General features: G+C 43.5%; 4 protein-coding genes across 4 annotated transcripts; 2 read left to right on the top strand and 2 right to left on the bottom strand.

Annotated features, from left to right (window-relative positions):
- Positions 1-211: 211 nt before the first annotated feature.
- On the bottom strand, positions 212-891 carry LOC131294176 (uncharacterized). The gene is made up of 2 exons (XM_058322221.1): positions 407-891; positions 212-341 (listed from the first exon to the last, which is right to left on the bottom strand). Exons 1-2 carry the CDS (start codon positions 889-891, stop codon positions 212-214), a joined length of 615 nt encoding a protein of 204 aa, XP_058178204.1.
- A 696-nt stretch (positions 892-1,587) lies between these two features.
- On the top strand, positions 1,588-4,077 carry LOC131294175 (uncharacterized). The gene is made up of 2 exons (XM_058322220.1): positions 1,588-1,729; positions 3,436-4,077. The coding sequence occupies exons 1-2, from the start codon at positions 1,712-1,714 to the stop codon at positions 4,075-4,077; spliced, it is 660 nt and encodes a 219-aa protein (XP_058178203.1). The 5' UTR covers positions 1,588-1,711.
- A 1,414-nt stretch (positions 4,078-5,491) lies between these two features.
- LOC131281556 (histidine-rich glycoprotein-like) lies at positions 5,492-6,146 on the bottom strand. The gene is made up of 2 exons (XM_058310897.1): positions 5,987-6,146; positions 5,492-5,882 (listed from the first exon to the last, which is right to left on the bottom strand). The coding sequence occupies exons 1-2, from the start codon at positions 5,999-6,001 to the stop codon at positions 5,613-5,615; spliced, it is 285 nt and encodes a 94-aa protein (XP_058166880.1). The 5' UTR covers positions 6,002-6,146; the 3' UTR covers positions 5,492-5,612.
- A 10,606-nt stretch (positions 6,147-16,752) lies between these two features.
- Positions 16,753-17,458, top strand: LOC131294174 (holotricin-3-like). Its single transcript, XM_058322219.1, has 2 exons — positions 16,753-16,986; positions 17,199-17,458. The coding sequence occupies exons 1-2, from the start codon at positions 16,800-16,802 to the stop codon at positions 17,456-17,458; spliced, it is 447 nt and encodes a 148-aa protein (XP_058178202.1). The 5' UTR covers positions 16,753-16,799.
- Positions 17,459-17,921: the final 463 nt, after the last annotated feature.

Here is a 17,921-nt window from a genome sequence, read left to right as displayed (position 1 = left end):
ACTCTTTGTACGAAAAGCAATGTTGAAATATCACTAACCGCTGTTTGTTGGTTTATTTTACATGAAATAGAGAACACAAGGAGTCGGAAGGAGTTTAAAAAATTGTCCAGGTTTTCGGTAATTTTACTTTCTAATAATTTCTTTGTTTTATTACTGACAATGGTGTTTTGTTGTATAAATATTAATATTATCTGCCACGCCATGTGGCTGTTTATGCCAGCAGAACATCCCTGGTTGGCTCAACGTCCTCGGTTTCGGCAAGGGGCAGCAACTCTTCCGGGGTTTGCGAAGACACCACCTTGGGTCCCTGATATTTGATCTCGATCACCTCAACGTATGGACTGGAAGGAGCGAAACGGATGAAATTAGCAAAAGGAATTCAATCAATATGGCCCCACATGCTTACTTTGGTTGTGGAAGATCGTCCTCGGTCGTGTCGCCGTTGAAGAGCGACTGCAAACTGGACACCAGCAGGGGCAACCGGTTGGACTCGCTGGTCGGTTCGACTTCCGGTTCCGTGTCCTCCGTCAGCGCGACCGTCGTGGGTGGTGGCGTCGTCACCTCCGCGCTTAACACCGGTGGCACCTTGGAGAGCAGGTACTTGGCGTACAGTTTCGGTTTCTCCAGCGCCTCATTGGCCATGCGCCACGGATACATCACAACGTAGCGCAGCTGGTCGGCCACGCTGGACACGGCACCGCGGGAAACGTCGTACGCGTCCTGCGCCTTCTGCTGGATTTGCTGCTTCGCCTGGTCGAGCATCTGCTCCTCGCGCTCGACCAACGATTTCTGCGCCTCGATGGCACGCGTCAGGATGGCGGCCTGGGCGACGGTGGCAGCCAGCACCACCAGCACTACCAGGGACAGTCGGAGGGACGTTGACGTTGACATTGTTGCTTTTGCGCTTCGATAACTACCGTCTCGATGGTTGACCTCGAGTGTAATGCGATCGTTTTCCGATGGCCACCTGCTTATTTATAGGCTCATTACGGGCGGGACGGGCTACCGGAAGACCGGTCTCGGGCGAAATCGACGGATAGAACCGGATACCGGAAAATCCAACCTACCTGCGGAAGGTACTTTATCGGTTGCATCGTTAGGTGCATCGCCCCACGAGTACCCGGCCCGATTCCGTTATCGGTTTCAAAAAGTCGATCACGTTGTAGACAAGGTTGACGAACGGCTTGAGTCACCAGCGATCGGGCTTGCGCTTGCCGAAGAAGCCTCTCCATCTGTTTGCCTACACACTCATGTGAAAAGCTTGAGGCTCGATGTCGCGTGGTAAGCACCAACTATCGTCGGCCACGAACCATGCGGTAGCCACATATCACGTCATCGGTGCGAACAGCACTCCACGGACAACCTCCCAGCATCATCATCATCATCATCATCATCATCGCACCCGTTTCAACACTCAAAAACGCCGGTGGAGGGAGATCTCTGGGAAGGTGTGAAAAAATACCATAAACACCGATCATTTGCTCTTTGCATAAAATTTATCACCTTATCGGTGACAAGCGTCAGTCTACGTTCGATCTTCGTCGCTACCGGAGCTGTGCGGTGCTCGGATCTCGGTCGGTGTCTAGTGTTTTGAGAGTTTGCGAAGCCACGGACGAGCGCAAGATTAACGTGAGATTCTGTTTCGATTGAAGGTTCTTTTTTCCTGCCGGTGTTTTCGCGAAAATAAAAGCCAACAAATCACACGGCCACGATGAATGGACTTATCAAAGTGAGTTGCTTCCTCGTCAGAGTTTGTTCAGTAAATAGCCGTTTTTTTTTTAAACTTCGTTAAATGCCATCCAAGCAAGCTGCAGTTTTTTTTTCCTTGCGATTCGAGTCTGTTAGAAAGTGATAGTATTGGGTAGTATAAAAATTTATGCACGGCTCAAGTTTCATGCCATCGGAGCCATTTCCTTCCAAGCTCCGTGGTTAGCATAAATTGCTTCCTGAACTTAAATATTCCACTTCACGCCCCCCCGTTTCGGAGAATCGTAAATTCTATCCCTCCGGCACCGGTAAAACTGGTCCGCTCGGCACGGAATTAAGTTGGCAATTCGTAGGATATTCGATTCAGCGGATTCGAGACAAACACGCGCTCTAATAAGAAGTCTCGTACCAACGGTTCAAACAAACCGTTAACGGGGACACATATTTGTCACCGAAAACGGATGGCACCCCCGGGTGGAATGTGGTCCTCAGCGGCGGGTAAAAGTACGCCCGGTAAACCGGTGCGCCACCGGTTAGCATTCTGTCGATAATTGAACGGTTTCACCTTCATTGCTCAACCAACCTGGTGTGCCGCTCTCCGCCTGCATTACGTTGGTGCCCGGTTTTTGCATTCAAGGCCACCGGGCTCTCCATAACCAGACCGGGCGGTAATTGGTTTTCGTCTTCGAATCGGAATCGGGTCGAAGCGATAACTCATTTGTTCAATTTGTCATCCCAGCAATGGAGAAATGCCAAGTGAAGAGCTGTTAAAATAGGTAGAAAATTATTACTTCTTTACGGTTCAAAACTTAAACAACGAGGAAGGTACGCGTTTTTCTCAGGATGCAGGAGAAGATAATAATAAGAAAAGCCATTTAAATCCGTAAGCCGCTTAAACATTGGAGCAAGAAATTATTGGAAATGGATAATATTTACACTTGAAGAACCAAAAGTTACTTGGTTTGGGCTTTTTATAAAATATAATTGAGTTGCTTCTGATCTGTAAGCTTCCCTCAATATATTTTGTAATATCGTGTATCTAGTAAAAAAAAATGGAATGAAAACATTAACAAGCGATATCGTCCAACAGGCTCTAGCGTCAATATTACTAATGTACCAAATTCAACGCCCATCGTTACAATCTCCATATTTGCATTTGCGTCCGGAGATACAAAGCCGGAGAGCAAATGTTTCCGTTTCGCACGACTGCGCAAACACAGCCGTGTGTTGGGTGAGGAAAAAAAGGGAAAAGTGTTAGATAATATTTGCTAAAACCGTCTCTCCGTCGTCGAGCTAAATGTTTGCGCACGCCATAAAGCATGATTTTTCTAGAAAGCAACCTTACAAACTACAAACCCCGCGCGGTAGATGAAACACTAATGTATCAATTTTCGGTTGCAAAAAAGCGACCATGCGCATCATGCGTCGGAGAACCGTACAAGAGGGGTTGCATCCCATTAGCACGTTGCAGCGTGCGCGAAATGTGAAGTGAAACGTCTTAAGTCGGCCGTGCAAGGAAGTGGCTAGGATTTCTTTTGCGCAACTAGTGCTAAATAGTTAAAAGGATCTCTCCGTCCGGGGCTGTTTGTTTGGGAAAGATTGTTGTTCGGTCGAAACTGGAATTATCTGGATGTGTGCCCACTATCACACAGATAGTTTTTTAATTTGAAGAATGAATCATACACTTTTGCGATTTTATCTTTCATTAATTCACATAAATCTTTACAGCTCCTGCCCATCCTTGTTCTGGTGCTGGTTGGCCAGGGCTCTTCCGCGCCACAGGGTGACATTACAGCCGAGTATCCCAACGGTGCCTTCAACGACCCTGTGCCGAACAATGAGCACAACCAGAAGTTCCAAGACTACGCCAGCGTCCTGACGCGCTTCGACGAGTGGGTCACCGGCAAGAAGGTTCCCATTCCGGCCGATCCGGCAACCGATGCGCTCCACCAGCAGCTGCCAGCGGATGCACCGGATTTCAGCAATGTAGCGGCTCGCGTTGCTCGCGCTCCGGCCCCCTTTGACGATCCCGTGCCGCAGGGAAGCGAAGCCATCCCGGCCTACAATGCGTACATCAGCGAGCTGACGCGCTTCGATCCGGCCGTCACTGGCAAGCGGGCTCCCGTTGCCGACGGACATGCCGTCTTCAAGCGCGAAGATACCACCGATCAGGCGCTGATCAGCAAGGACAAGGACTTTGGCGAGCACATCGAGGACAAGGTGCCGGAAGCGACGGTGAGCGACCCGGCGTACGGGGACTTCATCAAGGAGCTGAAGCGCTTCGACCCGTACCTCGTCGGGCACAATGTGGAGATTCCGCACAACGCTACGGCCGACCAGGTCTGGAATAGTGGAGCGGACAAACAGTAACAAACGGTTGCAGCCAAACGGTTGTTTTGCTCATATTAGGAAGGGGGAAATGTGTGTAAATATAAGAAAAGTCATTTCATCGCCAAACATCAACTGCCTCAGTGAATAAAGTTATAAATCTACAACCTTTTAATAAAACGCTTTCAGTTACACCAGTACGAAGCAATTACAAAACGTGTTGTTCTTCTCATCACACGTTGGAAGATTTTTCACCTTAAGTAAATTCTTGTTATCTTCTAAGTTAGAACCGGCGCACATCCGGTGAGATGTGACACCAGAAGGAATTGTTAAAAGACGCTGGTGTTCCATCGACTTTCGTACCCTAATCAATCCATAAATGCTAGTTTAATGAAATTTCCTTTTCCTAAAACTATTTGATGTAATACAATATCATGATGTCTTGAACAGGAAAGGAATTCCCGATGCTGTTCATCGTCTTTGGCGTGTCTTTATAATTCATAAATTTTTCAAATGCCTCTGTTGTACACATGATTTATGATTGATACATTTTTTGATCGTTGTCCAAAATGATGGAAACTTGGCGAAATTGGCTGGAAGAGGACTGTCATCGCTTAAAGCTTTGCATAAGCTAAAAGCTTCCTTTTTTGCGTTGCGCCTGAAGGTTATGCAATGCAAACTTACATGTAACCGAGGAGCCACACGTAAGCGAACGAACGCGTATAACGAATTTTTTGGCCCGAGCTTTTTGCGGCAATCGCTGTATACCATATTTATAACAGTTGGTCTGTTTTTTTTACCCGTACATGGAAGGGGAAGAATGCCCAAAAAATTCGCTCGACTTTTTCTGTGCGCTAGCGAACGTTCGCTCGAATTCTGAGCACCGAACGTGAACCGAAGGAAGGAAAGAGAAATCTATCATTAGAGCGAGAGGCATTGCTGACACACGGTAAGCTCCAGCCGCTCGAAAAAACGTTCGTTCGGTGTAAAAAGCTTCACGTGTGGCTCCTCGGTAAACAACGTGGAAACAAACCGAAAAATGGACTATATACAAGCAGCCTATTGGAAGTTGCCCACAGTGGGTACTGAAATATAAGCTGCGATTTCTTAATTCAGAGTAAGTAAAAATATAGTATAGTAAAAATATTTCCTCATAGCTGACGCGCTGACGTGACACATGCACAGAAAATTTTTCCTCAAAATAGAATGTCCTCAACCTAAGCCTGCTCTGGTCCTAGCAGGCCGTTGACCTGTAATCGAAGATGTATGAAGGGAAATTAGAGTAATTAAAAAAACATGGCTTCAAACGCTTGGCCAGCAATTTTTTTATCACTTAAATGTAACTTTTGTTCTCCATACCCATGCGACTCCATTTTTTTCGTCGCATACCCGATCACAGAAAACGAATAGATAAGAGTTTAGCAATCGATAACTGCCTTTTTTTATTTTTCACATAAACACAAAAACAAACATCAAACATAAATTATACGCCTAATTCCGTGTGTCCGTCTCCCATCGGGCAATGTTTTCCTGGTCAGCAAACCGTCGTTCAGTAGTTAAAAGTGTTCCATTTCGGGCTAATAGTGCTTTCCTTTCGCGGGTTGATGGGACGGGACGGGGTGGACGTGCTTCTCTGGGACTTTGTGGTGGGTCTCCGCCAGGGGCCGATGATGATAACCGGCCGTGTGGTGCTCCTTGGGCTGCACCTTGTGATGTACGTGCGACGGTTCCGGATGAGAATACTTCACGGGAGCTTCATGATGATGGGCCACCGGGACGGAAGGCTGCTGCTTTCTGTAGGCGTCGCTGAGCGCTACGGCAAATACAAGGCTGCACAATACAAGCATCTACAGGTAGAAAAATGAAAGTACAGCATGGAAGCACCAGGATAAGCACATGGAAGCCAGACTATATATTTGATTGCAACTAATTACTAAACAAAGAATATTACCATTAAACGAGCCATCTTTCGATTTCCGAGTGTCTTTGCTGATAATTATAGATACACTTCTCTAAACGTCCAACCCTTTCACTGTGCAGATCGATCTTCAAGTAACGAACAAGCTGCTGGCTGTTTTATACGAAGAATAAGTTATCTGAGAGAACTTTTTGCACGTCCTAATGATGGTACACCTGATCGTAGCTCAATCACTCATGCAAATGAACAACTGAAGGACATTTTTTCGAAATGGATAACTTCTTACAGACACCTTGATTACTAATCGTGATTTTATAGCAAAGTAAAATAACATACGAATATATTTTAAATTATGCGAAGATGTATCATTTTCTCTTGTTCTTAAATTTAAAATAAATGTTCGAGAAATTTCAATTTTTATTTTGTTGCATGTCATCAATGCTACAGTTCGAATAATGCCTTTATGCTTTCCGTATATTTTTATATCTAACTTACAAGTCGTCACTTATACCCTTATTAGACGAGGGCTTTTTCTGTCATCTTTGCCCAGTATTTTTCTGCCAAAATTGGCTTTTGACATAAAAATGCTGTCCGCTCGTGTAATAACGCAAAGTTCCACAAAATGAGTTTTGGAGTTAATTGATCATTTTCTTGTTTGAATTTAGCGTATTGTTCAACCTAGAGTAACGAACAAAATCTGTTGCAAACAACAGAGCAAAAAGTAAACAAATCGCCACTTTGACATAAAAATACTAGTCGAAAGAAAATCGGAACCGGTCGTGCCCGTGCCCTTACATCTCAATTTATTCAGCAACACCTTTTCGATTCAAATGGTCAGTGTTTGCAAAGTGTTCGATTCAAAAAGTGTGTGCAGAGTGTTGTAACTCTGCGAGTAAAAAAAAATCACAAAAAGATGCAAAATTGAAAGAAAATGCAGAATTGAACAATGCAAAACTGATACACAGTTTCTAAGGAACAACTCGGATAAGGTGCCTAATTTTGCTTGATATTATGTTTGCTCGATATGGGCTTTAGCCCGTTACACTTCCATTCAACACTTTAATATATAATTCACATGCAATTAGAGCCACTATTTCAAATGTGTTGCTTATAAGAAATCATTAGTCGTTAAAAACTAATCTATTCAAGCGAGCGCGCTCGCGAGAACCGCTTTCTCGGTAATGCAATTTTTAAAAAAATGATAATGTTGCAGTAAATTTTCTGCGATTCTGGTGATTTGTGCGATGAAACTTTAGATTTATTTTACGTCGATAAAATATGCTATACAGCGAGCAAATTGGTAAGTGGTACACCTTGAAAAAGAACACTTGTCTGGCTTTGCAGTCAATTTTAGTGTGCTTAGCATTGATAACACTAATGATCAATGAGCCCGTGGGCCCCCCTTATATCACAAAAGTATAACAAACTCCTTTTTCCAGAAGACCTAGCGCAGTCCGTTCGCTGCGGGCGCGCAGCGGTTTCCAAATCATTTCTTCGGCTAATCTCTTTGTTTCAAGCTGTCCATCATATGTGGTATAATTTACAAAGTAACTTAACATGTAAAAGTATATTAAACCGCATTCAACCTCGACTGCGTGATTAGTTTAAGCCGTTATGTTCTTTTAGGCTTGTTTACCTGTGTTATGTTAACACACTGTGTGCTAAAGATGAAATTTTCCGAATTGTTTCTTGTTTTTTATTTGTTTATTCATTCTATTTATTATTGTTAAGGCTTGGTGGTGTTTCGGAGAATCATTGCGTATTTTTACTTTGACATGTTGCTGATTGCACTCGGTTAAGCGTTTGCTAGTGTGACATTAAGTGGAAACTTCTCACCGAACGCTCTATAAAAAGGCTGCAGAAAGGCAGAGCAAGATTCATCACACTCTCAAAGGTTGTATGTAAAGGTTCTAAGAAGTTGCTTATGCGACATTACGTGTAAACTACTCATCTACTTTTTCTTGCGCATTTCATTGAAACATTGCAATGATCCAAACGGGGTGGTTGAGCATCGAAATATTGCAATGACTGTCATTTTTTGTAGAAGTGTCAAATTTTATTTCATTTCATTGAAAGATTACATCCGTCTATTAGCAGCTATAGCATCTTAATGCTAATCACACAGTCAGAGGTTGAGTTCGACGTTTGGTCTCTATTGTTATTCGTTTTTGAGCCAAAATTGCCTAATTTTGTCTGTATAAAGTCAGTATATAGTGTATAAAACACTGTGCCAACACGCCAATGGCATCAAAATACATCGATTGGTAAATCCTCTGTCATCCTTATTCTGAAAGGAAATGAAAAGTTTAGAACGTACAATTATGAAATCTAATTGTTATTTCCGAAAAACCTGCTTAAGCGTTGCGTTAAGTACAAATCATATGATTGATAAGCTAGACACTTCGTTCGTCATGTTTGAGAACTCTAAGTATGGAGAACTGCAATCACCCTCTCATCGCGAATGAGTAACCACGAAAGATGTCTGTTTGCAGGGTTTAGCCTAGTTGTACCTTAGTTAGTTCGACAAATTATAAGTTCCTGCGACTTAGAATGAGATTTGCCACAGGTATGTTCCCTTGGCATCACATGAAAAAGATAGTTCTCTATCGATACAGCTCTTTGCCTAGTTTCACCGGCCATTTCACGTTAAATGATGATATAAAATTGATACCGCCATACTTTTAGACCCTTAATAACTTGAAATAATGGCTAGTTTGATACGTTGATAACTAGCATCTCACTTTTTTGTCGTCGATTTTGAGTCTTTTTTTTGGTTTATTTAGAATAAAGGGACATACAAATAACTTTTTCGAAATTTTAAGTACTCATTGGTTGGAATAAAAGTTTGTCTACGAAATGCCGTTTAAATGGTTGTCCTAAGTCACGACTTACTCGCTGAGATAACTAGGACTAAAGATGAAATTGGTGACTGTACGGATATTTCAGACTATATAAAAAGGCTGCACCAAGGCAGAGCAAGATGCATCTCTCTCTCAAATGTTGTATGTAAAGGTTATAAGAAGTTGCTAGTGCGACATTACGGGGAAACTACTCACCGAACGCTATATAAAAAGGCTGCACCAAGGTAGATCAAGATTCATTACTCTCTCAGAGGTTGTATGTAAAAGTTCTAAAAAGTTTACGAAACAAATAATCCGTACAAAATGGCGAAATTTTGGGTGAGTAGTACCAGGAGAAACTTTTATGGTGCGGTTGCAATTAAACATTTTATTTTCATTCCATTTCCTAGGGACCTATGCTGCTGGCGATTTTTGTAGTCGTTGCCATTGCAGCTGTTAACGGTGAGTGCGATCTTATTGATAAACCACAGTCCCTTTTAGCTAGGAAACATTTAGGAAAAGTATGTAAAATATACTGTGATTCCTTTCATCAGCGGAACAAGAGCAAGGATCTAAGGGCGGACAGCAGACCAGACAGCAGACTGGACAGCAGACCGGACAGCAGACTGGACAACAAGCCCGACAGCATACCGGACAGCAGGCCGGACAGCAGGCCAGATACCAGGTCAGACACCAGACCGGACAGCAGACCGGACAACAGACCGGACAGCAGACCAGACAGCAGACAGGACAACAGACCGGACAGCAGACCGGACAGCAGACAGGACAGCAGACCGGACAGCAGACTAGATACCAAGCCAGACGCCTGGCTGGCCAGCAGACCGGACAGCAGACCGGACAGCAGACCGGACAGCAGACCGGACAGCAGACCGGACAGCAGACCGGACAGCAGACCGTACAGCAGACCGGCCAGCAGACTGGACAGCAGACCAGATACCAAGCCAGACGCCTGGCTGGCCAGCAGACAGGACAGCAGACTGGACAGCAGACCGGACAGCAGACTGGACAGCAGACCAGATACCAAGCCAGACACCTGGCTGGCCAGCAGACCGGACAGCAGACCGGACAGCAGACCGGACAGCAGACCGGACAGCAGACCGGACAGCAGACTGGACAGCAGACCGTACAGCAGACCGGACAGCAGACCAGACAGCAGACCGGACAGCAGACAGGACAGCAGACCGGACAGCAGACCGGACAGCAGACAGGACAGCAGACCGGACAGCAGACCGGACAGCAGACCGGACAGCAGACCGGACAGCAGACTGGACAGCAGACCAGATACCAAGCCAGACGCCAGGCTGGCCAGCAGACTGGACAGCAGACCGGACAGAAGACCGGACAGCAGACCGGACAGCAGACAGGACAGCAGACCGGACAGCAGATCGTACAGCAGACCGGCCAGCAGACTGGACAGCAGACCAGATACCAAGCCAGACGCCTGGCTGGCCAGCAGACCGGACAGCAGACCGGACAGCAGACCGGACAGCAGACCGGACAGCAGACCGTACAGCAGACCAGACAGCAGACCGGACAGCAGACTGGACAACAGACCGGACACCAGACCGGACAACAGACCGGACAACAGACCGGTCAGCAGACCGGACAGCAGGCCAGATACCTAGTCAGACGCCAGGCCGGACAGCAAACCGGGCAACAGACCGGACAGCAGGCCTAACACGCTGAAGGTCATGGAACGAAAACGCCGAACATGAAAATAAGCATGGTGACAAAAAGGGTTGTCACCGGGGCAGACGCGACAGACGCGGCGAACATCACCATAATAGCCACGAGGAAGGCAGGGACCTCGAACACGCGCACACTGGTGAATATGTAGGCAGCAGCCACACCCACACAACACATTTTATATGTAAATCGAAATTGAACTTGAAATAACAAATCTTTGCAATACGATTGAAGCGTTGTGTATGATGCTAAATAATGCCGATACGTACAAAAGTGGAAGCGCTAACCGTACAATGTTAAAAATGACGACTGTATTAAGGGGTATCTACGACTTGTTTTATCGTATATATTTGTGTATCCGATATACTGCCCATACTCGCATATGAGTCCCATTTGCAAAATCACCATTTTGAGAAAATAACGATTGAACATTTTTACTTTAGAAATTGTTTTGCTGTTATTAGTGATACAAAATACATGATTGGTTGATCACAACTATTGTATTGTAACATAAACATTTCACTGAGAATGACGTTTTATATAAAATAAACGCTTTTGATATTAAAATGGTGAAAATAAACTAGATGGGACACGATATGCGGGTACTTTCGAAGGCGAAAGCAAAAGTACTCGCATATCAGTCCCATCTTATAGCATACTTTGTTTACCTTGCTTGTCAAAACATCGTTGTTAGGGTTTTCATTCCATACGGATATTTGCACTTTAACAGTGTATAATTCGTTAAAAACACTTGAATTACTACTATTTGTTGATTATTTTAATTATTTTACATTACAAAATTGTTGAAGTTTCAATAACTATGACTTTTCTGTATTTTAAGCAAAGAAATCATATATGGGACTGTTATGCGGGTACTTTCAATATGGGACGCAGTCAATTGGGTATTTTTTTCACATTAGCATGCACTAAATGGCCACTTTGAGATTTTTTTTGGAAAATATATTGAAAATGAACATTAGTCATGGGTCTAACTCAAAAGTGATGAAAAGTCAAATGGGACTGATATGCGAGTATGGGCAGTATATCCTTTGCTTCATTCACTCTGATGCTTCTTTCCTACGTTGATTTTTTACTTGCTAAATCAATCCAGATCCTGGCATACGCTGATGATATTGATATGATATGATATGATATGGTAGAAGACTCTCCTATGTAGCAGAAGCATACCAAAGGATCGAGCAAGTAAACCAAGATGATGGTGGCACCTTCAGTGGCCCTGCCAACAATTGCTCCCCTGCAAAAAACGCACATTTGAAGTCGTCCAAAATTTCACCCCTATTTCTATCACCTAAAGGTCAGCACCGACAACAACATTAGAGATGAAATTCGCGCTAAGGTGCTGGCAGCCAACCGGTCATATTACAGTCCAAGAAACCTCTTCCACTCACGATACCTAGCAATACAGTCGTAGCTCGGACTATACCGGACATAAATAGTACCAGTGCTACGCCATACGACATACGCCTCCGAGACGTGGACTCTGTCCAAATATGACGAAACCTTCTTAGATGCTCAGGAGGATTTAGAGGTGTGGTAGACCTAAATTGAGGTGGAAGAATGGCGTAGACGAAGCCGCCAGTAAAGCCGGGATACGGAATTGGACTAGTGTGACAAGCGACCGTGAGCGGTTTCGGATGGAGCTTCGTCAAATCCGATCAGCGGTTGTAGCTGCCACATAAGTACTTTAATATAGCCTAAGGGTCATACCGGAGTCAGGATCATATAGGATTCTGATATACATTATCCGTACATTGCTCGTTCATCTATAAAATGCATAAAGCAAACCATATTACATTCTTTATCGGCATCATATGCAACAAAGAATATACATTGCTCGTACATTGTCTATGCATGTAGACGATTCTGATTCGAAATGTACTTATTTGTGACTAAATACATATAAGTATCTACGACTTCATGTTGTGTGAAATTCATACAAAACATTCATAGACACGAATTAGGACTCGGAAAGTCCTAGAAAAACAACCATCGCACAAAGAAGTTCTACTTCAATTGTCTCGGTTGGGATTCGAACCCACGCCGTCGAGGTGGTGGGCTCCGGTGCAAATGGGTCGATATTCTAACCGGCGCTACCGCTCGGCTGTCATTACAAACATTAGTTGGAAGAAGTTGATAACGAGAGAAGTTAACTTTAGCGAAAGAAACACCAACGCGCTTAACACGTTGAGTACCAAGCGTTTTTAGCACACTTTTTTAGTACAATCTTTTTTATCAAATTTTGCTTGTTACATTGGTTAAACCGACTGTTTTCGAAGGCTAAGCTAAGACTTAGCCTCCCAAATAACTTAGTTTTAATACTACCATAGTTTTTATGTTGCATTTTCATTTATTTATGGGTAAAAAACTTTTTAGAACTAGAACCTGCTGCTGTCACCCACTTTTGGGTGACGTGGTACTCAACGTGTTAATACAGTTGTTACGCATGCGCATGCAGAATTTAGTCAAGTAAAATGTAATGATGCATAAATCTTATCAATTCGAAATGAAACAACAGTCATTTCATATTTCCTATCCAAAGTTGACGAACATTTTTTGTCAAGTAAAATGCTTACTTGAAAGCCGTTACATATGAGCAATCTACATTAACCTACAAACGAGCAAGAACCGCTTCCTCGATAGTGCGATTTCCAAACAATTTTCAAAAACAATGACTGTACATAAAATGTTAGCAAAAAACAATCCAAACCATTCCGGTTCGAGGCTGATTTTTCTTTGTCATGCTAAAACCGGCTACATATTACGCAAAAACGCAATCGGTTGGCTTTTTCTTAGTCACTGAGTAGGATCGGCAGGTTAGCGCTTATCAGGCGTAGGATGGTCTCATTGGGGCTATGTTGTGAATTGTTGTTAATGTGTTCGGTCCACTAGACGTTTTGCGATGATAAACCTTTGACCCGGCCCCCTACATTGGTTTTATTTATGCTAGGCCACAGCTTCAATCCCAGCTGGTTGTTGTAGTTGATTTTGTGATACTGTTGATTTGTGTGATGAAACTGTAGATTTATTTACCGTCGTTAAAATATGATATTATAGAAAATGGGAAGACCACAGGTGGCGAATAGCTGCTTAAAAAGTGCACCTTATCACTTGTTCACTGTTATTCCCAACGCTGTAATTGTTTACTAGCGGAAAGTTACTTAAACTTATCAGTATAATAAAATTTAACTAGTACCATATCAGGATCCATGTTAAATGTTAGTTTAGTATTTTTAAAAAGTTTTTATGCATTCACCTTCCCGGATGTCGCAAAATATGAATCGGACAGAGATAAACGATAGGAGATCAATAATGAAAGAGTGTGCTAGCCATACCCACATTTTTCGCTCCCAGATTATGACTGTGCGTTGGCGATCCCGTTCTGGCACACTTGAACAGATAACGTGCTGGTCTCCTTCAGCAACTCCCCCGGGAGAGCGCTATTTGACATTGAGAGATCGCATGTTGTGTTCTCTCGCAGCAGTGCTGTAGAACGAGAGCACTTCTTCAGTGCTCATAGCAAACGTTAAAACAGAATGCAGTCTTACTCTTACTCCTTGATAATTGGTACTCGGACATCCTGATCCTGTTCACAGCAAAGCAAAACGAGTTGCGCCAGATCCTGCAGTAACAGGCAGTGAATTTCTACTCCTTCCTTAAGTTTGATAATGAATTATAACACTCCGACTCAACTAACTTAATGACAATTTTCATATAAAAGAATAAATCCTGTTTTCGCTGTTCAAGTAATACGTAAAAGTATAAAATAAATTAAATGAAAAAATAAATTTTCAAAATAAAAGTTTTTCCGTAAACGTACTAAAAAATAAAAAAATAATGTATGTTAAATGAGATATGTATTTATGTATCAGTTTTTCGTTTTTGTCGTTGTTCGCATAGCATCGTAGATGGCGATCGAACTGAGAGCAATCTCGATGTTATGCGAATAACGATAAAGACGAAAAACTGATACATAAATACATATCTCATTTACCATACATTATTTTTTTATTTTTTAGTACGTTTACGGAAAAACTTTTATTTTGAAAATTTATTTTTTCATTTAATTTATTTTTATTTTGTCCCCGAGGACAAGGACGTTTGGACGAACTTGTTTGCCTGTGCTCTGTTGTCGATGTGCTAGAGATGGGATTTTCAAGACCGGTTGTTTTCTTGTTTTTTTTTCACCCGATCTATTTGTTATTGTTTTGACTTGGTGGTGTTTCCGCAACAGAGAACCACTGGGGATTTTTACTTCGATGTGTTGCTGATTGCACTCGGATAAGCGTTTGCTTGTATGGCATTCCGTAGAAACTACTCTCCGAACGCTATATAAAAAGGCTGCACCGCGCAAGAGCAAGATTCATCACTCTCTCAGAGGTTGTATGTAAAGGTTCTAAGAAGTTTACGAAACAAATTATCACTACAAAATGGCGAAATTTTGGGTGAGTAATACCAGGAGAAACTTTCATTGTGCGGTTGCAATTAAACGTTCCATTTTCCTTTTTTTCCTAGGGACCCATGCTGCTGGCGATTTTCGTAGTCGTTGCCATAGCAGCTGTTCACGGTGAGTGCAAACCCATTGAAAACCCAAAGTGACTTTTAGCAAGGAAATAGTTAGGAAAAGTATGTAAAATGCACTATAATTCCTTTCATCAGCGCACCATGAGGAAGGACACGAGGGCGGACACGAGGCCGGACAACAGACCGGACAGCAGACCGGACAGGAATCCGGACACGGGGCCGGACACGGGGCCGGACACGGAGCCGGACACGGGCATAAGCATGGCGACGGAAAGGGTTGTCACGGAGGCAAACATGGCAAGGGCGGCGAACATCATCATCATAGCCACGAGGGGGGCGGAGAGGGCCACAACCACGAACACACGCACACCGGTGAACATGGAGGCAGCAGTCATCATGGACACGAGTCGGGACACGGAAAGGCTTAGAAGCATAAGCATGGTACAGAGAAGTTCTACTTCAATTGAAAGAACATTTTAAATGTGATGGTGAAATTGCTTTAACAAAAGGTCTAATAAAGAACGCATTCTTTATAAGGAACTTAACCTACGGAAAAACATTAGTTGGAAGAAGTTGATAACGAGAGAAGTTAACTGTAGCGAAAGAAACACCAACGCGATTAGTACATTTGTAACGCATGCGCTTATAGTTGACGGGCCTTTACCAAGTAAAATATAATGATGAATAAATCTTATCAATTCGAAATGAAACAACGTTAATTTCAAAATGTAATTTTTTACATGAAAGCAGACAGTGTTCAAATCAAACATTTATGACGAAACTAACTCGATCAGTCTCATCAATTATATACCATAAGACACATTTTCCCGTCCTTCCTCTTTGGCGTAGCGACCGTCTTTGGGGACGGCCTCGGTTGGGATTCAAATCCACACTCGCGGATCGATTTTCTAAGCAACACAACCGCTATAAGAAGAAAAGTATAACAGTAAACATTCAATTTGAATTTCTGGGTTTTTCTGGTTTGACGGTTTTTGGGCCTCATGGATGAATCCTTTTTTGTGGGGATTCCCAATCGACGAATGTTACATAACATTTGCAAACAATATTTATTAAAAATGAGGTGGGCATAATGAATGGAAAGGCGACAAACAAATCACCGCCAATTTTGCATCATTACTTTCAAACATTTTTGTTTCCAAATAACATAAATAGCTTCCTAATCATCCCCTGTTGACCGTTGCCGCTCGTGTGTCGATAAGATTTTTGTAAGTTTACGAATCGGGCGAACGGTTTGTTCGGCGTTGATGTTGATTTGTTTGTGATTTCTTTTGCCTTTTTTTTGTTTTGTTTTCAACCGCTTGTTTAATTATTCTCCACCGCCCGGAGAATCTTGCTTACGTCGTAATAGGGCCCCGGTTCGATGGAGTAGGTAGCCGGTGGAGAATACCCAATGCCCGTTGCCCTTCGTGCGCCGGTAACCGCCCGAACCGGACGCTGATACGCTTAATCTCGATGCGTCCACGATGATGAACTGGCTGATCTTCCGAGTTTCCACCGTCTTGCGAGTTTTGTTTTATTTTTTTTTTTTTGGCTTGTATGCCTGCCTGCTTGTTCCTTCAAGAACAAACCGTCCGGGTGAGGCAGTTGCCGAAAGTTGATGTCGGAAGCGACCGCTCATCCCACGGCGCGATGACTATATAAGAAGGCGAGGTTCTCCGAAGGGTCGTTAGTTGCAAACAGAAACTTCTCGTTCGAACATCTCGTAATATTTTTCGGTGGAAAACAGTGATTCTACAATGGCAAAGTTTGTGGTACGTGTACGAAGCAAGAATGCGTTTCGTCTAGACGGAAGCTCGAGTCGAGCGTGGAGAATATTTCGCGGCGCTCAAGTCCCCATTTTTAACGAACGGCTCTTTTCTGGTTCTCGCTTTCAGGTGTCCATCTTTCTGCTAGTTGCCGTCGTCGTGATGGTTAGCGCACAAGGTAAAACGCGTGTGTAGTTTGTTAAGTGAATCTGTTGCACAAAAAAATTAGCTTGGATATTTGTTTAAAAATGTTAATCTGAGAATAAATGTTTCACGTAGTTGCAAACTTATGCTTCCGTGTGAAAAACATGTTCATCGTAAAAGCGATGCTGTAAAGTTTGTTAGTGAAGATCCATATTAATCAATGTAAGAATCTACCCTCAATTCCAGGTCTGGGAGGCCAGCACGGAGGTGGCGGTCACGGAGGCTTCGGAGGAGGCCACGGTGGACAGCACGGAGTGCAGGGACATGGTGGACAGCATGGATTCGATGGACACGGTGGACACGGACAGGGTGGACACGGCCAGAGCGGACACGGCCAGGGCTTCGGTGGAAACGTTGGACACGGTGGCGGCCATGGAGGCCACGGACCCGTCGGACACGGTCAGGGTCATGGTCAAGGTCATGGGTACAAGAAGCACGGCTACTAAGGCAATACCATCTAAGTCTGTTGGAAAATAAATGTGATTTTTGGTTACGTAATAATCTGACGGCATTTTGCTTTTTTGTTGACCGATCGGTGTAAATATCCGAATGTTAAATAAACCATTTACACCATAAACAAAGCCCGGCCGGCATCGTGACGTCATGTTTGTTGCTTGTGCCGCTGAAAACCCGTTTGGTGGCGACGCTTAAATGAGCTTGATGCAATAAAAATAAGCCTGCTTATGGTTGGTATTTCCCGTTTGGTTTCATATAAAAATGGTTCTCGGATAAGAGACGACAACGAAAAAAAAAAGGAAAATAATACTAACACCCTATAAAGCAAGCTGTTTGCCGGATGCTGCAACAGGTTTAATTTTGTCAAATACCTCAGCGATCACCTGCCGTCTCAGCTTCCCCCGGCAAAGGGGATGATAGTGTGTAATTTGTTTACAAACATTCCGCTAGTGT

This window comes from Anopheles ziemanni, chromosome 2, assembly GCF_943734765.1.
Source record: "Anopheles ziemanni chromosome 2, idAnoZiCoDA_A2_x.2, whole genome shotgun sequence".
Taxonomy (NCBI): domain Eukaryota; kingdom Metazoa; phylum Arthropoda; class Insecta; order Diptera; family Culicidae; genus Anopheles; species Anopheles ziemanni.
The sequence above is the reverse complement of the archived record's forward strand: the minus strand, read 5'-3'. Positions and strand labels throughout refer to the sequence as shown.

Coding starts and splice junctions, on each gene's coding strand:
- LOC131294174 (XM_058322219.1), top strand. CDS start 16,800: ATGGCAAAGTTTGTGGTACGTGTACGAAGCAAGAATGCGTTTCGTCTA. Junction 16,987..17,198: donor CGTGATGGTTAGCGCACAAG/GTAAAACGCGTG, acceptor CCTCAATTCCAG/GTCTGGGAGGCCAGCACGGA.
- LOC131294176 (XM_058322221.1), bottom strand. CDS start 891: ATGTCAACGTCAACGTCCCTCCGACTGTCCCTGGTAGTGCTGGTGGTG. Junction 342..406: donor GACGATCTTCCACAACCAAA/GTAAGCATGTGG, acceptor CGCTCCTTCCAG/TCCATACGTTGAGGTGATCG.